The following is a 19,812-nucleotide window of genomic DNA, read 5'->3' as shown; positions in this document are numbered from 1 at the left end:
GGGCTGTCCTGTGGAGGTCTGAGGTGGACTGCTTAGAGAGCAGGCTCTGTGAGCACAGGCTGGCCTGCTCCGGGGTGGGAGGGCTGTCCTGTGGAGATCTGAGGTGGACTGCTTAGACAGCAGGCTCTGTGAGGACAGGCGGGCCTGCTCCGGGGTGGGAGGGCTGTCCTGTGGAGGTCTGAGGTGGGCTGCTTAGAGAGCAGGCTCTGTGAGCACAGGCGGGCCTGCTCCGGGGTGGGAGGGCTGTCCTGTGGAGGTCTGAGGTGGGCTGCTTAGAGAGCAGGCTCTGTGAGCACAGGCTGGCCTGCTCCGGGGTGGGAGGGCTGTCCTGTGGAGGTCTGAGGTGGGCTGCTTAGAGAGCAGGCTCTGTGAGCACAGGCGGGCCTGCTCCGGGGTGGGAGCGCTGTCCTGTGGAGGTCTGAGGTGGACTGCTTAGACAGCAGGCTCTGTGAGCACAGGCGGGCCTGCGCCGGGGTGGGAGGGCTGTCCTGTTGAGGTCTGAAGTGCACTGCTTAGACAGCAGGCTCTCCGAGGCTAGGTCCGCACCTGGGAATGTGAGGCCGCGGGGCCAGGAGACCTGTCCTGTAGGGGCGCTGACTTCTAAGGCAGCTTGGCAGCACGTTGCGTGGGGTCATCCCCCGTGTTACTCCCATGCCCCGTGGCCTTGAGCAAGTCACTTAGATTCTCTGTGCCACTTTCCTTGTCTATAACACAGGGATAATCACTGTCCTTATTTTACAGAGTTGTCAGGGTGACATGTGTTAGTGCATGTAAATCTCCTAAAACTTAGGGTATTTTTTTTCCATAGGAAAAACAGATTCACCCTGGCTGGTTTGGCTCAGTGGTTAGAGTGTTGGCTCTCAGATCAAAGAGTCGCGGGTTCGATTCTGGTCAAGGGCATGTACCTTGGTTGTGGTTTGTCCCCGGCCCTGGTCAGGGTCAGGTGGGAGGCAACTAGTCAATGTGTCCCTCTCACATTGATGTTTCTCTCTCTCTGTCCCTCCCACTCTATCTGAAGATAAATAGAAAAATGTCCTTGGGTGCGGATTAAAAAAAAAAAGGAAAAACAGATTTAACTTAAATCATCTTAACTAAAACACCCTTTTCAGAAATATAAGTTGTCAGGCCTTCGAAGCCCAGCCTGTGAGCCCCTAGTGGGCGGGCACCCAGCAGCAGGTGATTCGCAAGCAGACTGAGGGGAGGTTCCGGTGAGACCCACGGGTGAGGTTCCTGTGGGAGGGAGCTGTGCTGTCCCACAGCGGGCTGGTGCGCCGAGGCCGCACGTCCCTGGGGCCACACAGGAAGGCTCCAGCAACCGTGCTTCTGCACAGTGGGGGAATATTTTTTTATCCTCATCAGAGGACATTTTTTCATTTTTTGTTCAGATAGGGAGGGAGACAAACTGCAACCGAGGTACATGTCCTTAGCGGGAACCGAACCCGGGTTTCTCTAGACCTCAGGCCAATGCTCCATCCGCTGAGCCAAACCGGCCAGGGCCAGTAGGGGAATTTGCTTCAAGCAGGACGTGACTCTTGCCAACTAATGGGGGTTTCAAAAGCTCTGCCACGGCCCTAGGACAGACACCACCACTGACAGTCGTAACCAGAAGAAACACAAGCACCGAATACTTAGAGCAGAGGGACCCAGAACCACAGCACGATCCGTGGCTAGTGTACGTATAGTTGGGGAGGCTGGAAAACCTCCAGGAGACCCCATCCGCATGGCCGTGCAGAACTGACACGCACAGACCGAGACACAAGAAGAGGGAACCTGGGGGTACCTCGTGGGACTCATAGAAGTGGGCCGACAGGGCTGCGTGGAAGCCATTCCCGTGTCTTGTTGCTTGGGGGCACTCACCAGGGCCTTGGGGAGGGGGTGCAAATGGATGCCAGAGATCACAGTGGGAGCTCGTTGGGGATAAACAGACATGTCTGTGCCTCAGAGTGAGGTTCACCGTGTGCCTCAGAGTGAGGTTCACCGAGAAGTGCCTGACATTTAATAACCACTTGATAAATGTCAGCTGTAACTGTAATAATAATGTAACTGTTACTATTAATAACCATCATTATGGACAGGGCTGTCATTCTTAATGAATTCTTTCATTGATTTCATTGTGTTTAGTTAAAAAAATCCCTTCTGGGAGTTTTTCTAGTGAGATACCTGGAACAGGGGCACCCCACATCCCCATACCTGTGCTCAAGATCTGGGTGCCGAGAACAGGCAAACCAGACATGCAACCCGTCCCCTTCCTTACAGAAAGCTGCCCTAGTGGGGCTTACTCTGCCAGCAGTTCCCCAGGGACGTGGCCAAGACCTGTGGCTGGAAGAACCATTGCCTGTCACGGTCCACAGGCCCCCAGTTTCAGATGTCTTTGGTGGCATCCCCTCTGTTCTATGCCCCTCGATGGGCACTGCTGGGAGGCACGGAGCAGAACAAGGTGTGTCTCCTCACTGCCAGAGCTCCCTGTTTACACCCCTCCCACTGACTAGTTCCTATCCCCCCTTAAGGGCCTGTGTGTGTTTTGAAAGAAGTTCAAGCCTCAAATGATTTTGAGAGAAGCTTGAGGTTCAGGCACTTTGGGGATCCACTGCCAGGGTTTGGGGCGGGTGGGTAAGAGACAAGAGGAGGAACGTCTGGGGGCCCGGTGTAGGACCTGAGGTAGATCACAGGACCTACTGGGAGGATGCGAGGGGGCAGGGAGGGTGATACCTCTGCGGTCAGGAGGAAGATCTCATCCGGGATGTGCCGGATCCCGCCGGCGATGACTCCCAGAGCCACTCCAGGGAACACATAGGCGTTGTTTCCCTGTCCCGGAATGAAGGTCCTGCCGTCTTCCAGAGTCACACTCTTAAAAGGACTTCCGCTGGCAAAGATCCCTCGGCCCTGGAGGCAGGAAGAAAGCCAGAGACAAACTTGGAGATGGGTTTCAGGCAGTAATGGTGGCCTAGTCTTGTGTCTCAGATGTTGGCCCTTTCTGTGTCCTCTCCCAAATGTCACACTGCACTTGTTCATCTGACCAGAAAGCTTAGCCCCACCGAGTTGCCTGGTAGCCAAGAAACTGCTGAAAGTGTACCTTCTTCACCTGTCACCTCCTGGAGGGCCAACCCGGACATGACAGTATGTATGTGGTCTAGAATCTGCAAGTGCCTTGAGTTCTGGTCAAAGCTCTGTTATTAGAAGAACCTCGAGCGATACTGCGCAAAGGTCAGAGCTTGGGCTTAGGAGTGGGACCTGGGTTTGAGGGTCAGCTCCGCCCCTTATTATCTGCATGCCCTTGGGCAAGTTGCTTCATCTTTCTCAACCTCTGTTTGCTCATCAGCAACGTGGGGATTTTTGCACCTCACGGGGTTACTCATAGTTATTGTTACTACATAGTTATTGTTACTACATGCTCTCAGCCTGGGGAAGGAAGGACTCCTCGCTGACCTCGGTGACCTGGTAGCACTTCTCAGCCGTGCACTCGGCCTTGCTGGTGGGGTTGCTCAGGGCAAAGATGATGGGGCGCTCGTGGAAGGAGGCCATGTCCCTCAGAATCTGCTCCGTGAAGGCTCCTGCGATGGCAGCGACACCTACAGGGAAAAGGTGGGTAGTGGGGATGCCTACTGCTTGCAAATGACCCACCTCTCTCCTGGTGGTAATGGTGGGGGAACTAGGTGCGACCTGAAAGACCTGGGAGTCTTGGGGGTGGTAGCTGCCACAGGCACAGAGGGAGCAGAAGAGAAAAGAATCTTCCTGCTTGAGCTGGTGGAGATCTCCTGTTGATCCCTAAGGGACCACTGGTCCACTTCAGGTCCATGCCCAGTTAAGATGCACCTGTGAGGCATTTCTGGGCATTGTCCTTTATTGTAGGCGACTCCCCCGGTACAGGGAGGGATGCCAGGGTCTTCACCTCAGGAGCAATGCTCATTTTACCCTGGTTAGAGAGACCAGCCCTGCACTCTTCCACAGTACTGTTTAACTCGGGATCATTAAGCCCCAGCTTGGTGCCTTGGTTCTATGGTTTTTGTACTCTAGTCACTCAGTAAAAGTCTGTGGTGCTCAACTGGACTTGGTGTAGGGGAGAGAGTTGTTTCCATGGGCCCCTTAGGCCTCCTGAGCTCCAGTCTCCACCTGTAAGTCAAGAGGGTTAGCTGGGCTGGGCAGTGGGCTGCCTCCCTCTCCTACCTATGATGGCCGTGGGCTTTACCAGCCTCACCACCTCCTCCAGGGAGCTCACTTCAGGATGGTCCTGGGCAAACATCTCCTTCTCATGGTTCAGGTGGCTTCTCCCCTGCAGGGAAAGGAAGAACACACAGCAGCTGTGGTTGGGAGGACAGCTGGGCAGGAGCACGGGTGCACTTGGAGGCTGAGAGCATTTCCTCGGAGTCCTGGGCTTCGGTCTGAGCCATCAGAAGCCTTGGGGCCTGTCCCCTTGATCAGATTTCTTGGTAGAACCTAAGGACTTTTAGTGCGTATGTGCACGTATGGTGTGTTTATTTAACCCAAATCAGATATGGAGAATCTATAAAGCCTTTGAGCTGTTGAGGTCATGGCTTCCTGGGCCAGAACAGAGAGGCTCTCGGGAAATGCCTGAGTCTGACCAAGACCCTTGGCCCCAAGGCATCCAGCACCCAGGTCCAGGTGAGAGATGGGGCCGGAGCCACCTAGGGTCAGAGAGCCAGTCTGAATGCATTTCATATGAGCCATTAGCCTCCCTGCGGATAACACCAGGCTGAGCTCCAGAACAGCGTACAGCAGTGGCGCTGTGCCCACCAGCCAGATTCCTTCCGCTTCAGCAAACAGGGAAGAGACTGGCTGGTAAATGGGCACAGATGTTCCTGATGACCCCTGTGAGTTAGCTGTCCTCGCGAGAACCAGAGTGAGGCCGTCAGCGCGGAGAGATCTTTGAGCAGGGGTGAGCTCGGCGGGGCTGGCAAAGGAAGGCGAGAGACGGCGAGAGGAAGGTGGGGCAGCCTGTGCCTGAGCCTGGCCTGTGCCCTGGAAAGACCTCGTTCCTTTCAGCAGTGACCTGGCTCCATACGGAGGAGGGAGGTCGGTTTGTGCTGAGAGTCTCTGCTGTTCTTGGTTGGTGGTCCCACATACTTCCCCTGTTCCTATCTCTGTTGTCCTTTTTATCTCACTGACATTCTGTTAGCGAAATTCTGGGAATTAAAATGTGGAGCTCTGGTCTGGCAGGTGTAGGGGAGAGAGTTGTTTCCATGGGCCCCTTAGGCAGGTGTGGCTCAGCGGCTGAGCCTTGACCCAGGCACCAAGAGGTCACGATTCAATTCCTGGTCAGGACACATACCCAGGTTGTGGGCCGGATCCCCAGTGGGGGGCATGCAGGAGGCAGCCAAGCGATGTTCTCTCTCATCAATGTTTCTGTCTCTCTCTCCCTCTCACTTCCTCTCTCTCTAAAATCAATAAAGGAAAACAAACAAACAAAACGTGGAGCTCTGAGTGAAGTCTGAAGGGAGGAGGTCATCCAGTTGTGCCCCTCACCACATCCCAGTCAAGCGGATTGCTTCTCTCTTTCACCCTTTCACTCATACCTCAAACGTTACTTATGCACTTACCGTTTGCCAGACATTGACATCAAGACTTCACAGCCTCGTGGGGAGACAGACTAGTAAAGGGGCAACTGCCCTACAATGTGGTAAGTGCAATTTATGGGGAGGGGCTAACATGGATGTAGTGAATTGAGACCTAGATGCTCAGAGAAAGCTTCTTGGAGGAGGTAACATTTGATCTAAATCAGAAGATTAAGGAGGAAATGGATGGGGCGTGTGGGGTTGAGTGGGTGTGAGGGAAAAAAAGAGAAGGCATTTCAGGCAGAGGAACAGAATGTGCAAACATGTGGAAGAGAGAGCATGAGTCACTTTTGGACAACTATGGTTCATTGTGGCTGGAGGTTACTGCAAAGCAGGGGGTGGTGGGAGATAAGGCTGGCTGGGGCACACATTCACACAATTGCACGCATCTTCAAAGCTTTTGGACAAAAGCAATTAAGACTACTTTGTGATGATTTTTTTTTTTTTTTTTTTTTTTTTTGCCTTGGAGGTTAGGGCATTGCCTTCCTCTTGCCCTCTATTCTGTCTGAGCACTTTGCCCCTTGAGACCTCATCCCATCCATTTCCAAAAGCTGAAGGCGTCAGGAAACCTCCCCGTCTCACACTGACAGTACCTTGACGATGAGTCCCTTGGAGTCCACCATCCAGATCTTCTTCATGGCCTCTGCCTTGGGTGTGCCTTCCTTCTCTAGGGCCATGACAAGGAGGTGGGCGATGCCCATGGCTGCCTGGGAGGCATCAAGTGGCAAATGTTCAGACACAGGGCAAACAGCTTCTCAGCATTTATCAGATGCTTCCCAAGATCTTCTCTCCTTCCCCTCTACTTCCCGGAGACCCAGTTAAGTCCTTGCCTTGAGTCATCCAAATGTTGGGGCCCAGACTGCTGCAATGATCACAATGCACCTGTGCTTCTTTCTTTTCTTAGAACCCCAGAACAACCCTCCCCGCCCCGCTTTGACACCCCTCTACCCATTCCTATTCTCCTACTGAACAACAGTGGAGAGCCCCTGATGGCACCTACCTCACCCGCACCTTGGAAAACAAACACGTGATTGGAGAGCTTGTTCTTGGTGATTCTCAGAGCAGCCAGAATTCCTGCCACAGCGACGGAGGCTGTGCCTGCAACAGAGCAGACTGAGGTCAACCTCTGGCCACTGGGTCCCAACCCCCAAGAGAAGACCCATGGCAGAGTGTCCCATGCCTAAAATCTGTGGTGGAACAAACCACTTTCCTTAGCCCTTGTAGAAGTCAAGCCTGAAGGCAGGAGGCTTTCAGGGCAAGTCCATGACCTCTTTTGCAGATAAATGTTATTTGGAGAAACAGCTCTTGGATTGTTACTTGACCCTGGGAGAGAGGATCAGAGAGTCAGGTGCTGCTACTCCATCATTTATAAATGAAATAACAGGGACAAATGTAGTGGAATCCGAAACAAAGTGTAAGCTCCATAGAAATTCTTAGTGTAAGGGACAAAGGAATAAAAAACATATTAAAAACGAGAACACAGACTAACCATGAAATATTAAGTGCCCATGTGCTCTGAGGGGCCTGTCTTATCCACCAAGTCATAAGGTCGGCTGTGCCCAGAAGCACACTATCATCAGATGGATTGAGCAGTCCGGAAGGTACAAGTTGCACGAGCAGGTGGCTTGGATTTGTTTGACACCTACTCCTGCAGCATGCCTTCTTTGCCCTTGATCTGTACCGAAGGCCTCAACAGGAATTCCTCATGACCAGCTGACCAAGGAGAAAATTCCTTGGACTTGTTCTACAGATTATTCTTAGTGATATGCTGCCATCAACTAGAAGTGGATGGTTGCAGCCTCACAGCCCCAGTATCAAGGTAGCCCCAAAGGTAGTAGTGATGAAGGAAATCTTTCCAGTGGACATGACTTCACATTGCAAATTTGGTTGTCCACTTTGGTCCAAGAGATGGCTAGATCTTCACTGGTTAATAGGCAGTTGGTAATGGTTTAGCTGGATGGTCAGGGATTAAAATAGAACAAAATAGTAAGATTGGTGATGAGGAAGTCTGGAGAAGGGGTGTGTGGATGAACCTCTTGGAATAGGTACAGAATGTGAAGACATTTGTGCCCCACATGAAAGCTCACCATAGGGCATAATGAGACTAGGTTCTAATAATCAGGTGGACAGCATGACATATCCTGTGTATGTCAGCATCTTACCCAGTCACCTAGAGTTTGTTCAATGAGTTTATGTACAAAGTAGCCATGGTGACAAGGATGGAAGCTATGCATGGACTTCCTCTCACTCAGGCTGCTACTGTGACTGCCAAACAATTAACCTGTCAAAGACGGAGACCAAGGGTAAGCTCCTGATAGGCACCATGCCCTGGGAGGACCATCCAGCTGATAGCAGGACAATGACATTGGACTCCTTCCATTACAGACAAAGAGATTTATCCTCACTGGAATAAACCTATATTTTGGATATGGATTTTCCTTCCCTGTCTATAATATTTTGTCAGTACCATCATCTGTGGATGTTTGGAATGCCTGTTCGCCATCCTGACATATTCCAGACAACAGGCTCCTAATCAAGGAATTCACTTCAGAGTCATAGAAGTACAGCAATGTTAAGACCTATCTCAGTGATCTTAACATGTACTCTACCACCCAGGAGCAGCTGGCCTCATAGATCAATACGATGGGCTACTGAGGACTTATGAAGACTTAGTTCAGGCAACACTCCAAGGAGATGGTGAGGTTCTACACTACAGAATGCAACATATGGTTTGACTTAGCAAACTGCATTATGCGTCTTCTCCCATAGCCAGAATGCTTGGTTCTGGAAGTCAAGGGGTTGAAGTGGGAGTGGCTCCTCTCACCATTTCACCTAATAACTCGCTTGCACAGTTTTTGCTTCCTGTGTCTTCAATGATGTGCTCTCAGGATTGAAGATCTTGGTACCCAAGGTTCCAAAGAGACACATGCTTCTATCAGCATTCGTAACATGGTTCTGGTGAGATGGGAGTTGAGACTACCACCTGGTCACTTAGTGCTCTTTTTGTCACAAAACCAGTGGGCAAAGAAGAGGGTTACTTTGCTGCTGTGGTGATTCATCCTGATAACCAAGAAAAACTTGGGACAGGGAGGACTATATCTGAGCCCAGGGGATTCTCTGCGGTGTGTCTTAACACTTCCCTGCTCAGCAGTAAATGTTAATAAACACTACCACAACTAAGAGGGGCAGGACCACTAGGAATGAGAGCCTTCAGAAATGAAAGTTTGGGTACTCTGCTAGGTGAAGAATCCTGGCCAGCTGAGTTCCTGTCTGAGGACAAGAACACATGGAATGGGAACTTGAGGAAATTTATAAACGTCAACTATGGCTTCATGTCTGGTTACAGAAATGAGGACTGTAGCAGCCATGCATATTTTCTTCCTTGATTATTATGCGATTATACATAATGGTATATCTTAGGTAATTTATTCTCTCTTCTCTTTCCTCTTATTAATTTATATGAGTTTTGTTGGTGATTAATTCTATAATTTAGTCTTTGGGTAACAGAATTTTCAAGTGTGACTGTGATTGAGTTGTAAGAGTAGTTAATCCTGCCCTGAGATGAATAGTGTGACTATCTTCCAGAGATGAAGAAAATGACTCTTGAGACTGCTTCTCCCCATTTTAGGCACAGATGAGAATGCCTTCATTCATTGGAAGGATAGTTGCATTTTATTAGGCATTTTGTTAGCATTGATTTTTGTTGTTGTCTGGAAGTACCAATTTATAGAATGATGTGTATGGATGCAGAATAGCTGGAAGGGTGGACTGTGCCAATTCCTGAGTAACTGTTTCCCAGCTTCAAACCCACCCTTCTTCCACCAACCACTCCAGCTTTGCCAACTGTCTCTATGCTGGGATCTGCCAATAGGGGGCACCAGAGGGCTACTGAAAGCCTGGATTGTGGGGAAAGCACTTTTCCCAGCATCATCCCTGCCTTGTAAGATTGCCAGGTAAAATGTAGGACATTTGGTCAAATTTAAATTTTAGATAAACAACAAATAATTTTTTTAGTGTATGTTCCATACAATAGCATACATATTCTAAAAGATTGTTCATTATGTATCTAAAATTCCAATTCAACTGGACACCTGTGTTTTGTAAATCTGACAATGCCGCAGCCTTGGGTTTTCACCTCTACAGCAGCAGTTTGTTCTGGGAGCAGGAGCTGAACCCAGTTTGCAGTTTGTCCATCCCTTACAGAACCAGCTGGTGGCGTGCCCCTCAGAGCCACGAACACCAGCCAGCAACCACCTTTTCTTCCCTTTGTTTCCCCAGCCTCAGGGGTGGCAGCAGAGCCTTACTGTTTCCTTTTGGCTTTTAAATTCTTTAATACATAATTCACAATTCTTTATATTAAATTTTCTCTGTTAAAGCAACCGGTGTAGACCTTGCCTGATAGAGTTCATAATAAAGTAATTGCAACTGGCAATGATAAGCTTTTATGATGGTCCAGGGAAAGAAAATTAAAGTGGGACTATTTATGGTTCATTGAAGCTGCACAAGTCAAAGAAATTGATGGAGCAGCGAAAAGCAAAATGTTCCAGCATACATTGCATTTTAAAGAGCTACAACCTATTTTGGGAGACCATTTCTTCCCAATATAGACCAAAGACATAAAATGTGCTTGTCCTTTGACCTCGTGCTTCTACTTCTGGGAATCTATGTATGGAAAAATCCAAACTGTACGTCCTAGGATATTTATGACGGTCTTATTTATAACACAGAATGACTGGAAATAACAAACACCAAACAAAGGAGTAATGGTTGAGTAAATTACTTAGTAGACACTCAGTTGACTATATCACAGCCATTAAAAATGATTATTATGGCCCTGGCTAGTTTGGCTCAGTGGTAGAGCGTTGGCCTGTGGACCAATGAGTCGTGGGTGTGATTCTGGCCAAAGGCATGTACCTCGGTTGCAGTTCGTCCCCCGCCCTGGTCGAGGTTATGCTGGAGGCAACCAGTCGATGTATCCCTCTCACGTCGATGTTTTTCTCTTTCCTTTCTCTTCCTCTCTCTCTCTATTTATTTATTTATTTTTAATCCTCATCCGAGGACATTTTTCCATTTTTTGTACAGACAGAGTGGGAGGGAGAGCTTCTCTCTCTTTATCTAAAGATAAATGAAAAAATTTCCTCGGGTGAGGATTAAAAAAAAAAAAGATCATTATGAAGATGGTTTAGCAACATGACAATGCTTTCAAGTTAGTATATTGTTCTAAGTGCTATATATGTCTTTTTTCATTTAAAAATTTTATTATACTTGCTGTATTTATGGAAAATCAAGACTTTTGAAGGAACTCAAATTATATATAAATTACATTTAACTGAGCTAGTTGCAAGTCACATTTAGCATGAGAACAGTTAGGCTGAAGCTTTCTTTTCCTTGTAGGTTGCCATCGTTTTCTTTTTTTTTATCTTTATTTTTTTTAGATAGAGCCAGAGAGAGAGGGAGGGAGAGAGAGAGAAACATCGACATGAGAGAGACACGTCGATTGGCTGCACCCACACAAACCCCAACCGGGGGTGGGGACAAACTGCAACCAAGGTACGTGCCCTTAGTGGGAACCAAACCTGGGACTCTCTGGTCCACAAGCTGATGCTCTAACCACTGAGCAAAACCAGCCAGGGATTCATTGTTTTCTTAATTTCAGCAATAGCTTTCCCTGGAGTCAGCCCCTTGGGACAGGTCCTTGTGCAGGTCATGATGGTGTGGCAGCGACACAGAGAAGGGGTCTTGCAGCTTGGTCAGGCTGGAGTCAATCATAAGAACTGCAGCGCCCCAAAGCTTGTGTCATTGCCCCAGTAGCTGGGGCAGCAGGCATGCAGCAATCAGAGGACGCACTTGTGCAGCCCACCCAGTTTCTCCCAGTCTTCGATGGACTGCAGACACCGCTGTTTGCCTTCGTGGGATTCATCCTTCTTCGGATTCATCCTTCTTCTTCAATGGATTTGTACTGAGCATGGAAGTTGCTCAAATCAGGAACAAGATCCTTTATCACATACATCTGTGGAAGAGGGTGAGTTTTTGAGACTTTGTTAAGGTTGGTGTCAATCCTTCCGGTGCAAGGTAGAGGGTTGTCTTCATTGATGGTCATTGCCCAAGAACCACAGATACCTTCTCTGCATGATTTTTGGAAGGTCAAGGTAGAGCCAATTTCATTCTTAATCTTGATGAAAACATCCAACATCTTAGGACCACATTTATTCAAATCAATTTCATAAATTTGCACATGAGGTTCATCTCCAGTCTTGTCTACATCCCAAAGGTAGATGGAAAATTTACTGATTCGGGGAGCTGTGGCTGCAGCTGTCTAGCCCCTTGGCGGGCATGCACACAGGCTCCATCAAGGGCTGTGGCCGGGAACAGGTGCCTCAAGGCTACTTTGGCCATCTCTGCCATCTGGGCTCCTGATGGCGAGCCCCCTTCATATGTCTTAATGTAAAGACATTTATTTAATTCTATTATTGTAACTCACCCCACCATTCTTTTGACATTGTTTCTGTAAATGCTGACTCTGACTAATATGTAGCTTGTAGATTTTGTATAAGAATCCTAAGAAATAACTTCAGAAGATACAGACTCCAACCTTTAGTCATCCCAGTTCTGGGAGATTTGCTGATCTTCAAATGTAGAACCGGATGGTGAGACCAGGATGACTCACACCAGACCATCACTTGACCAGTTTTGAGATCCTTATCAGAACGGACTGCTGGCCTGCACATAAAGAACTTTTTAACCCCCTCACCTTATTTTTTTTGTTCTGCTTTCCCTCTCCCTCCACGTAAAAACCTCGGCCTGCACTGAGATGTTGAAATGGACTTTGGACAAGAGTCTCCCATCTACTCAAGATGCAGATGCTGGCACTTAAATAAACCTCTTTCTTTTTTTTTTTTGTTGTTGTTCCCCACCTGAGGATATTTTTTCCATTAATTTTTGTTTGGACAGAGTGGAAGTAAGAGAGGGTAGAATGAGAGGGGGAGAGGGAGAGAGAGAAGGAGAGAAACATTGATGTGAAAGAGACACATCGATTGGTTGCCTCCTACATGTGCCCCAACAGGGCCAGGGATCAAACCTGCAACCCAGGTTTGTGCCCTTGACTGGGAATCAAACCCAAGACCATTTGGTGCACAGGCCGACACTCTAACCACGGAGCACACTGGCTAGTGCCCTCTTTCCTTTTTAACCAGCACCTGTCTCACGAGTTTGGCTTTTGTGGTGGTAGGCAGCTGAACCTTGATTCTAGTTTCATTATCATCCCCATTTTACAGATTAGGAAAACAGGGTACAGAGTAGTTTGCTGAATTGTCCAAGATCACATAACAGAATGAGGCTTTGATCCTAGGGAACCAGGCTCCAGGGCTCGTGCTCATAACTCCTGAACTGGGCTTCACTGGGTGAGTAGGAAGGAGGAGAACCTTACATAGTCTACACATCATGATTCCAATTGTAAAAATATATATACACAGAGAATCTGGAATGAACTATAAAATACTAATGGTTGCAGGGTGAGAATATTAATTTTTTGTTTCCTGTTTTCCAGGGGGTAGTTTTTTGGTAGCACTGGGGTGAGGTTTTCTCCCAGAACATGGGTTGGATTTGTGCCCGGCTTAGAGGCTGTGTGGTGGGCTGAGATAGGGGGCACAGCAAACAGAGCCTAACAAATGCACATTCATCATTGAGAACATCAGAAGGCAGGACCCAAGGCAGGAACATACTCCCCAGGAGATGAGGTGCGGGATCTCCAGCCTTCACACAGCTATGGCCTGGAGAGAATGTCAGCAGGATCCCAGTGCCAGGGCTGAAGGATACCAGGGCTCCCTAACATTGTCTGAGGATCCCGAAGGAGCTTAGTGTGCGTTTACTGAGGGCCCACCCGGTGAAAGCACCATGCCGGGCACTGTGGAGACAGAGAGGAGTCAAACGCAGTCCCTGCACCCAGGGAACTCCCAGTTTACCAGGGCTCGGGCACAAATAACTATAACATAATTGGTAACCAGAGGTCGTTGTTTCAAAACCACCGCACTCTAATTAAGTACTAGACTCTGGAGTACTAAGGATACCACTGGTAACAAAATAGGTTCATTCCTGCTTCGGAAATAAAGAAGCTATTAAATGGTTACAATTGTGATGACTATTAGAAAGAGTTGTTCAGGACACTTTTTGTTAGTTTGCAAGTAAGAGGATCAACCCACCTTTGCAGCTTCATTACACTGCAGGTACTGTAGGTACCAGTCGCACCATTCATCATTCCCTAAGAGGCCACTTACATTTTTCCACATCTGTGCTTTGTCCCTACTGTTCCCACCACTTATAGGACCCGTCTATAGTTCATTATTTATTCCTTAAGATGCAGCCCAAATGAGTTCCTCTGCTAGGCATTCTCTACTTTCCCCAGGCATCATTGCCACCCTTTCTTTTCTGATACCTACTTTTTATCTAACCCGAATAAGCTGGGCTATTTCATGGCCAGGCTCAACACTGTACTGGATTTAAAAAGAACACCAACCTGACATCCAAGAAAGCATCAAAAAGCACTTTAAATAGTTATTTAAATCACTGAGGTGGTGAGATTTACATGGCACAACTCTTCTCCCAGATCCCCAAATACCGTTTGTCCATCATTTTCTCAAAGTTTACTTATTGTGGTGGCTATTTCTGATTTTTTTGTCTCCCTGCAAACAACCATCCATTTTACTTTTTGCCTCTCAAAACCTACTTTCATTTGTTCTTCCAAGTCAAAGTCTGTAAGCCAAAAGATCTTCAGATGATTTATTTGCCCATGCGAGACTCTCTGAACTAGATGGCTTCTCTAGGTGAAGTACTAGTTTCCTTCCACCGACAGAGAGGGAACTTGTGGTTCATCGGATTTTATTTCAGGACCGCCTTCTGCCTTCTGAAAGGAGGTGAAGTACAAAGCACTGGCCGCCAGATGGCGCCAAAGATATTTCATCAGAGAAGCTCCCCAAGACACTGCGCTCTTGATGGGTCTTTCCTTTCTTGGGTGTTAAATTATCTCTTGTGGTTAGAACCTGCAGGTTGAATAATGGCTTACCTGCGAAATGCAGAAGTGTCCTAATATGGAAAGTGAATAATTCAATACTGGACGGGGATTGGAGAGCATGACATCTCACAACTGTACAGAAAAGGAACTGAAGCCAGAGAGAGGCAGAGGTTTGCCCCCATCAGTCATCCAGTTGGAAGCACAGCAGGGAAACCTGGGTGCTGCTTCCAGCCCCTCACGGTCTATGCAGCTCAGCCTGTCCTGACTCTAAACAAAGTTGAAGGTGGCAGGAGCGGCATTTATGGGGTTTCCCTGGGGGAGAACTGAGGGGCAGTGATGGTGCAGGTAGAGGGAAATGAGTTTAGGCAGTGGGTATATATTTTCAGCTGTGACTCTGGAAGAGGTGGAGGACACAAACCAATGGGAAAATTCAGTGAAAGGATACAGGAAACTGACATTTAATGGTCACTGTCACTGTGACCTTGGCTCTGTGCTATGTATGTGCTTACTTGCATTTGTTCATTGAATCTTCACAACAACTCTGTGAAGTAGTGACTATTGCCCCATTACCCCCTTCTCCGAAGTGGAACGTGAGATTCAAAGGAAAGAGAAATTACCAGGAGAGAACTTCTGAATCCACTTACCACCGAGTCTATAAACCCTCTGCCTCTAAGTCCACAGACGTTGCCCTTCCTTGTCTTACAATGGATGAGCTGTCCCTGCTCCCAGCTACAGCTGCCTACAGGTCTGAACATGCCGGACCCCATCCCTTTTCCCTCTCAAGGAATTTGTCTTGTAGTTCTCTCCCCTCTTCTCTGCATCCTCAATTCCTCCCAGTGATTCCTCCCCCTCTCCTGGATCACCACATCAGCATGCAGATACATCAAAGCTCCCATCCTAAGTAAGCCTGCTCTGTAGCTCCCACTCTATTCTTACTTCCCTTTGTAGCCAAACTCTTTGAAAGAGCTGAATCTGTTATTGCCTGTTTCCTTCTCTGTCTCCCTGAAACCCAACCCGATCAAGTGACTGTCTCTACCTCTTGTCAAGTCACCAGCATCCTCACCTTGCCAAATTTATTAATTTTTCTTTTTTTAAAGAGAGGAAGGGAGAGGGAGAAAGAGAGAAAGATTGCTGTGAGAGTATACATCAATCAGCTGCCTCGGGCATGCCCCCTACCGGGAATCGAACCGGCAACCCTTTGGTACATGGGACGACATTCAACTGACTGAGCCACACTGGCCAGGGCCCACCTTGTCAAATTTAGTGGTTGGGCCTCAGCTTTCCTTGTCCTTGACCTCTTAGCAGTGACTGACATTGTTGCTCATTTTTTCTTTAAGAAACTCTCAGCATTTGCTTCTGGAACCCCACACTACTGGCTGCCTCGCTGGCTGCTCCTTCAGGGTCACCCTTCTGGGATCTTCCTCTGACCATCCTCTGGAGTGGCCAGTTACCCTAATTACAGACCAGAACTCAAGAGGAAAACAGCAGTTCTTAACCCCATGTTATAAAGTTTGACAAATGAAGTATCTCCATCATTAACTTTCATTTTGGAGGACGCTTGGGTAACATGCTAGGGATTTGAACACGGAGAGGAAGGAAGCAGCTCGGTGTTCTGGAGGAAACCCCCGGAGCCCCGGGGTCCACAGAGGCTTTGGAATAAGGCTGTGCCCGTGAATGCCGCGGGCAGCACAGAGCCTGACTGGTTGTTCCTCGTTCGTGATGAAAGAAAAACAAATTTTCCTTTTCAGAGGGAGCTTTCCATAATCACATTTCCTGCAAACGGAGTCCTGGGGGCTGTAGGTTCAGGAAATGCACAAAGGACAAGCTGCAAATGTGGTTTCTCTTCTGCTTTTAGTAGTCACATTTGACAAAGTTAAAGGAGTTTCCACACTAAACAGCAGATTGTTGGGGAGAAGGGAGCAAAGCAGCTGATTGTCAGGGGAGGCCAGGCTCTGAGGAGGAGGAGCTGGGCTCCGGCTGGGTCTGGCAGAGATGGCGACGGAGGCCTGAGGCCGTGGGGGCACTGGGCGTCCTCTCCTACCAGGCCAGTTGCCTCCACAGCCACAGAATCCCCCATTCATTTGCTCATTAGCAACTGCCAGTCTGGGTCCTCACTGGCTAGGCCTTGGGTACGTAAGGATGAAAGAGACAGTTTTGTTCACAGGGAGTTCACAGCATAAATGTTCAGAAAATTCAAGTTCTCCTTATTGGATAGGAAGCAAAGGCCTTCTCCGAATGCCTCAGCTCGATTTCTGTGTCACAGGGGAATTCTGGGCCCTTGGATTCTCTAGGCAGTTCCAGCCCTTGGAAAAGGTTAGGCCTATTCTGCCTAACCTTTGGAAGGAACCAGAGGGAATAATTAGCATCTTCTCGGCTTCTTTGGGGATTTGAATGAATCAACGGGCCATGGAAGGGGGTGTCTCAGAGGAACCAGGACCGGATGCAGGGGACCCATGAGAACCTCAGGGCTGGGACAGCCCCAGAACACAGGACTTAGTGAAAAGGAATATTTTGGGGACTGGAGAGAGAGCAGGTTGAAGAGACCAGGGGTAAATTCACTGTGGGGGAGAGAGAATAGAAAGGTCAAGAACTGCTGCTCAGTGGGTGTGGTGGGGGGCGGGGGGAGAAAGACAGCAGACCCCTGACAGCCAGAAATAACCCCGAGTCGCACGAAAGGGCAAACACCTGAACAGAGTCTTCAGAGCTGGGCTCTCCCTCCCCTCTGCCCCTTTCCTACTGTGGCATCTAGCCCTGGGGGTACTTCGAAGCATTCTGCATAGTGAGTGACCACTGTCCAATGTGTCTTCCTTCCAGGCTCCCGGGAAAGGTGGGGGACAAGCATGGCCTTGGGTACAGTGTCATGGGGGAGGGAGGCTTGAGCCCTTAAGGACAAAGAAATTAGCCAAGAGCAGAAGAGAGTTCTGGGCAGAGGAACCAGCATATTCAGAATCACAGAGGTTGCAGAGAATTCACAGAAGTGTGTCATTCACTGGGCTAGAAGGGTATAGGTAGAAGTGGAGAGAGCTAAGGTAGGGGCCCTGCCTCCCTCCTCTTCAGGCTTCCCCAGACCTGTGCCCACACTGGTCCCTGTCCTCCCCCAAAGCCTCTGGCTCTACCCTCCTCCTTCCCACACCTATGTGTCAGGAGTCTGGTACCATGCCGGGTACCAGAGCTGAGCACTGTTCCATGCCTGTCCCCACATCACTCCAGCGCTCACAACAACCTGGGCCACAGACGGGAGATGAGAGAAATTCTTAACAATGAACCGGCATGGCTGCAGCCCACCAGAACAGGTGATGGTGTGAGGAGGCATCATGGTCATTCCGCAGCACCGGCTCACTCAGATGTGGCGGTTAGTACTGTTTCCATCTCACAGATAAGGAAAAGGAGGCTGTGAGGTTTTAAGCCATTTGGCCAAAGCCACAAAGCAGAAAATGGGATTCAGACCTTGGCGTGTCCCAGTCCAATGTCTGACTATCGAGCTCTATGGCTTACATATAAAACTTAAAAGTGTGAGGTGGTGGTGATGGCCTGACCCACCGCAGAAGGCACTGTGATGGGCCATCTGTCCCCAGGGATGTGGCGGGACTGCGGCCATGCAGGCTCACAGAAAGCTGGTGGGGTTGGAGGTCACTCTGGAGCTGGGGTTTTCCTGTCCCCAGCCGCACCCTGTGGGCAGCTGTCATGGGAGGCCCGGCGCCCGCAGTGACCAGGCCAGCAGTGTCTGCAGCTGGCTCCTTTGGAGGCACATGGCTGGCCTGGCGTCCAGTATGACCATTGCTGTTGCCCTTCCCCCTCCAGGTCTCTCTCCTCCCCTAAGAGCAGGGAGGATTCCTTGGTCCCAGCTGAAACAACAAAGTCACCTGAGCTTCGGCCTTTTCCAAAATTCCTGGAGAGGCTGCCAGCGATGAGTCAGAGCAGCCTGGCAGCCCCACTCAGGGAGAGCCAGCTGGGCACACAGGCTCTCTGGGAGTCTGAGCTGGAGCAGGGGCGGGAGCGCATGGCCAGCCCTGGGGAGCACATCACCGGGTCTCCAGAGGCCCCACCCCGTCATTGGCCCGTGGGGTGGTGGTCCCCAGGTGTGTGTCTTACAGCAGGATTGGCCGAGAGGCTGCGCGTTGTGTGCCAAGTTTCTGTGCAGCACCAGGCCTGGCCATGCTCTCCTGGGGCTCAGCTTGGTGCGATCCCCAGGCCTTTGGTCATATCTTTCCTTGTTCCACTGAGGACACGAGGCTGGGCTGATGTTCAGAGCAGGCAGTACGGCCAGTCTCACTGTCACTGGGCAGCCCGATCCCACCCCCGCCTTGTGTGGAGTTCCAGTGGATTCTGACCACTGGTCCCACTGGGGTGGACTGACCGGCCCTGCAACCACATGCGGCATGGTTCTGGTTTCTGATCACCGCTGTGGTGACTCCCTCCCTTCCCCTGCACGCTCTCCAGTTCTGTGATGCAGCCTTCCTTTTCTGTGTTCTTTTAACCCTCACCTGGGATATTTTTCCATGATGATTTTTGAGCTAGAGTGGGAGGGAGGAAAGGGGCGGGGAGAGAGGGGTGTCTTACATCGATTGGTTGCCTTTTCTATTTCGGAGCAAGGCTGGGTAGTCTTATGTCTCTTTTCCCCCACTTTGTATCGGAGGTAGTTCTAGCACGAGCGTCACCTCCGCGTCCCCCATCAGCCCGGAGCTCCTCCCAGGCCTCGGCGCCCCGCCCACTGAGCAGTGGGAGCGCACATCACAGGCTCCGCCCCCGCCGGTGCTAACCAGCCGGCTGCGGGCCAGACCCGTGCCCTCCCCTCCGCAGGGGCACCTTTGGGTTGGTGAACTGGGAGTGAGGAGGAGTGAGAGGGTGCGCAGGGCAGCAGGATGCTGGGGAGTAGGGAGCCCCACATTTATGTGCAGTCTGGAACTTAACCCTTAGCAAGAAGGCTCGCCGCACCCCCTCGTCCACGAAGGAGCAGCAGCCTAAGGTCAGGGACAGCGAGTGGAGAGCTCCGACTCTGGACAAGGCTCCAGGTGCTACTGTCCAGAAATAACGAGGCCCAGCTTTGTGCCTGTCTGGCTATGCGACCTGGAGCAAAACTTAACCTCTGAACTTCAGTTTCCTCCTCAGTGACATGGGACAGCAATGTCTGTCCTCCCCACAAGGGGGAGGGGGCTTTACAAGGACGTTATGAGACAGTGTGAATGAAAACAACCTTTCAAACCTGAAGTTTTATGCAAATATTGTTATTTGGCA

At 49.7% G+C, this 19,812-nt stretch overlaps 1 protein-coding gene and 1 pseudogene across 2 annotated transcripts in view; both read right to left on the bottom strand.

Annotated features, from left to right (window-relative positions):
- The window catches only part of ME3 (malic enzyme 3), a 203,166-nt gene that overhangs the window by 4,220 nt on the left and 179,134 nt on the right, over window positions 1–19,812 (bottom strand). For both annotated transcript variants that reach the window (XM_036259756.1, XM_036259755.1), the window contains 5 exons: window positions 6,571–6,668; window positions 6,164–6,277; window positions 4,165–4,270; window positions 3,427–3,569; window positions 2,710–2,883 (listed from right to left, as the gene is read on the bottom strand). In XM_036259756.1, the coding sequence (XP_036115649.1) occupies window positions 2,710–2,883; window positions 3,427–3,569; window positions 4,165–4,270; window positions 6,164–6,277; window positions 6,571–6,668 (635 nt within the window). The remainder of the gene's footprint in view (window positions 1–2,709; window positions 2,884–3,426; window positions 3,570–4,164; window positions 4,271–6,163; window positions 6,278–6,570; window positions 6,669–19,812) is intronic.
- Window positions 11,213–11,975, bottom strand: LOC118627719 (annotated as a pseudogene).

Source organism: Molossus molossus, unplaced genomic scaffold (genome assembly GCF_014108415.1).
Source record: "Molossus molossus isolate mMolMol1 unplaced genomic scaffold, mMolMol1.p scaffold_m16_p_13, whole genome shotgun sequence".
Lineage (NCBI taxonomy): Eukaryota > Metazoa > Chordata > Mammalia > Chiroptera > Molossidae > Molossus > Molossus molossus.
The sequence above is the reverse complement of the archived record's forward strand: the minus strand, read 5'-3'. Positions and strand labels throughout refer to the sequence as shown.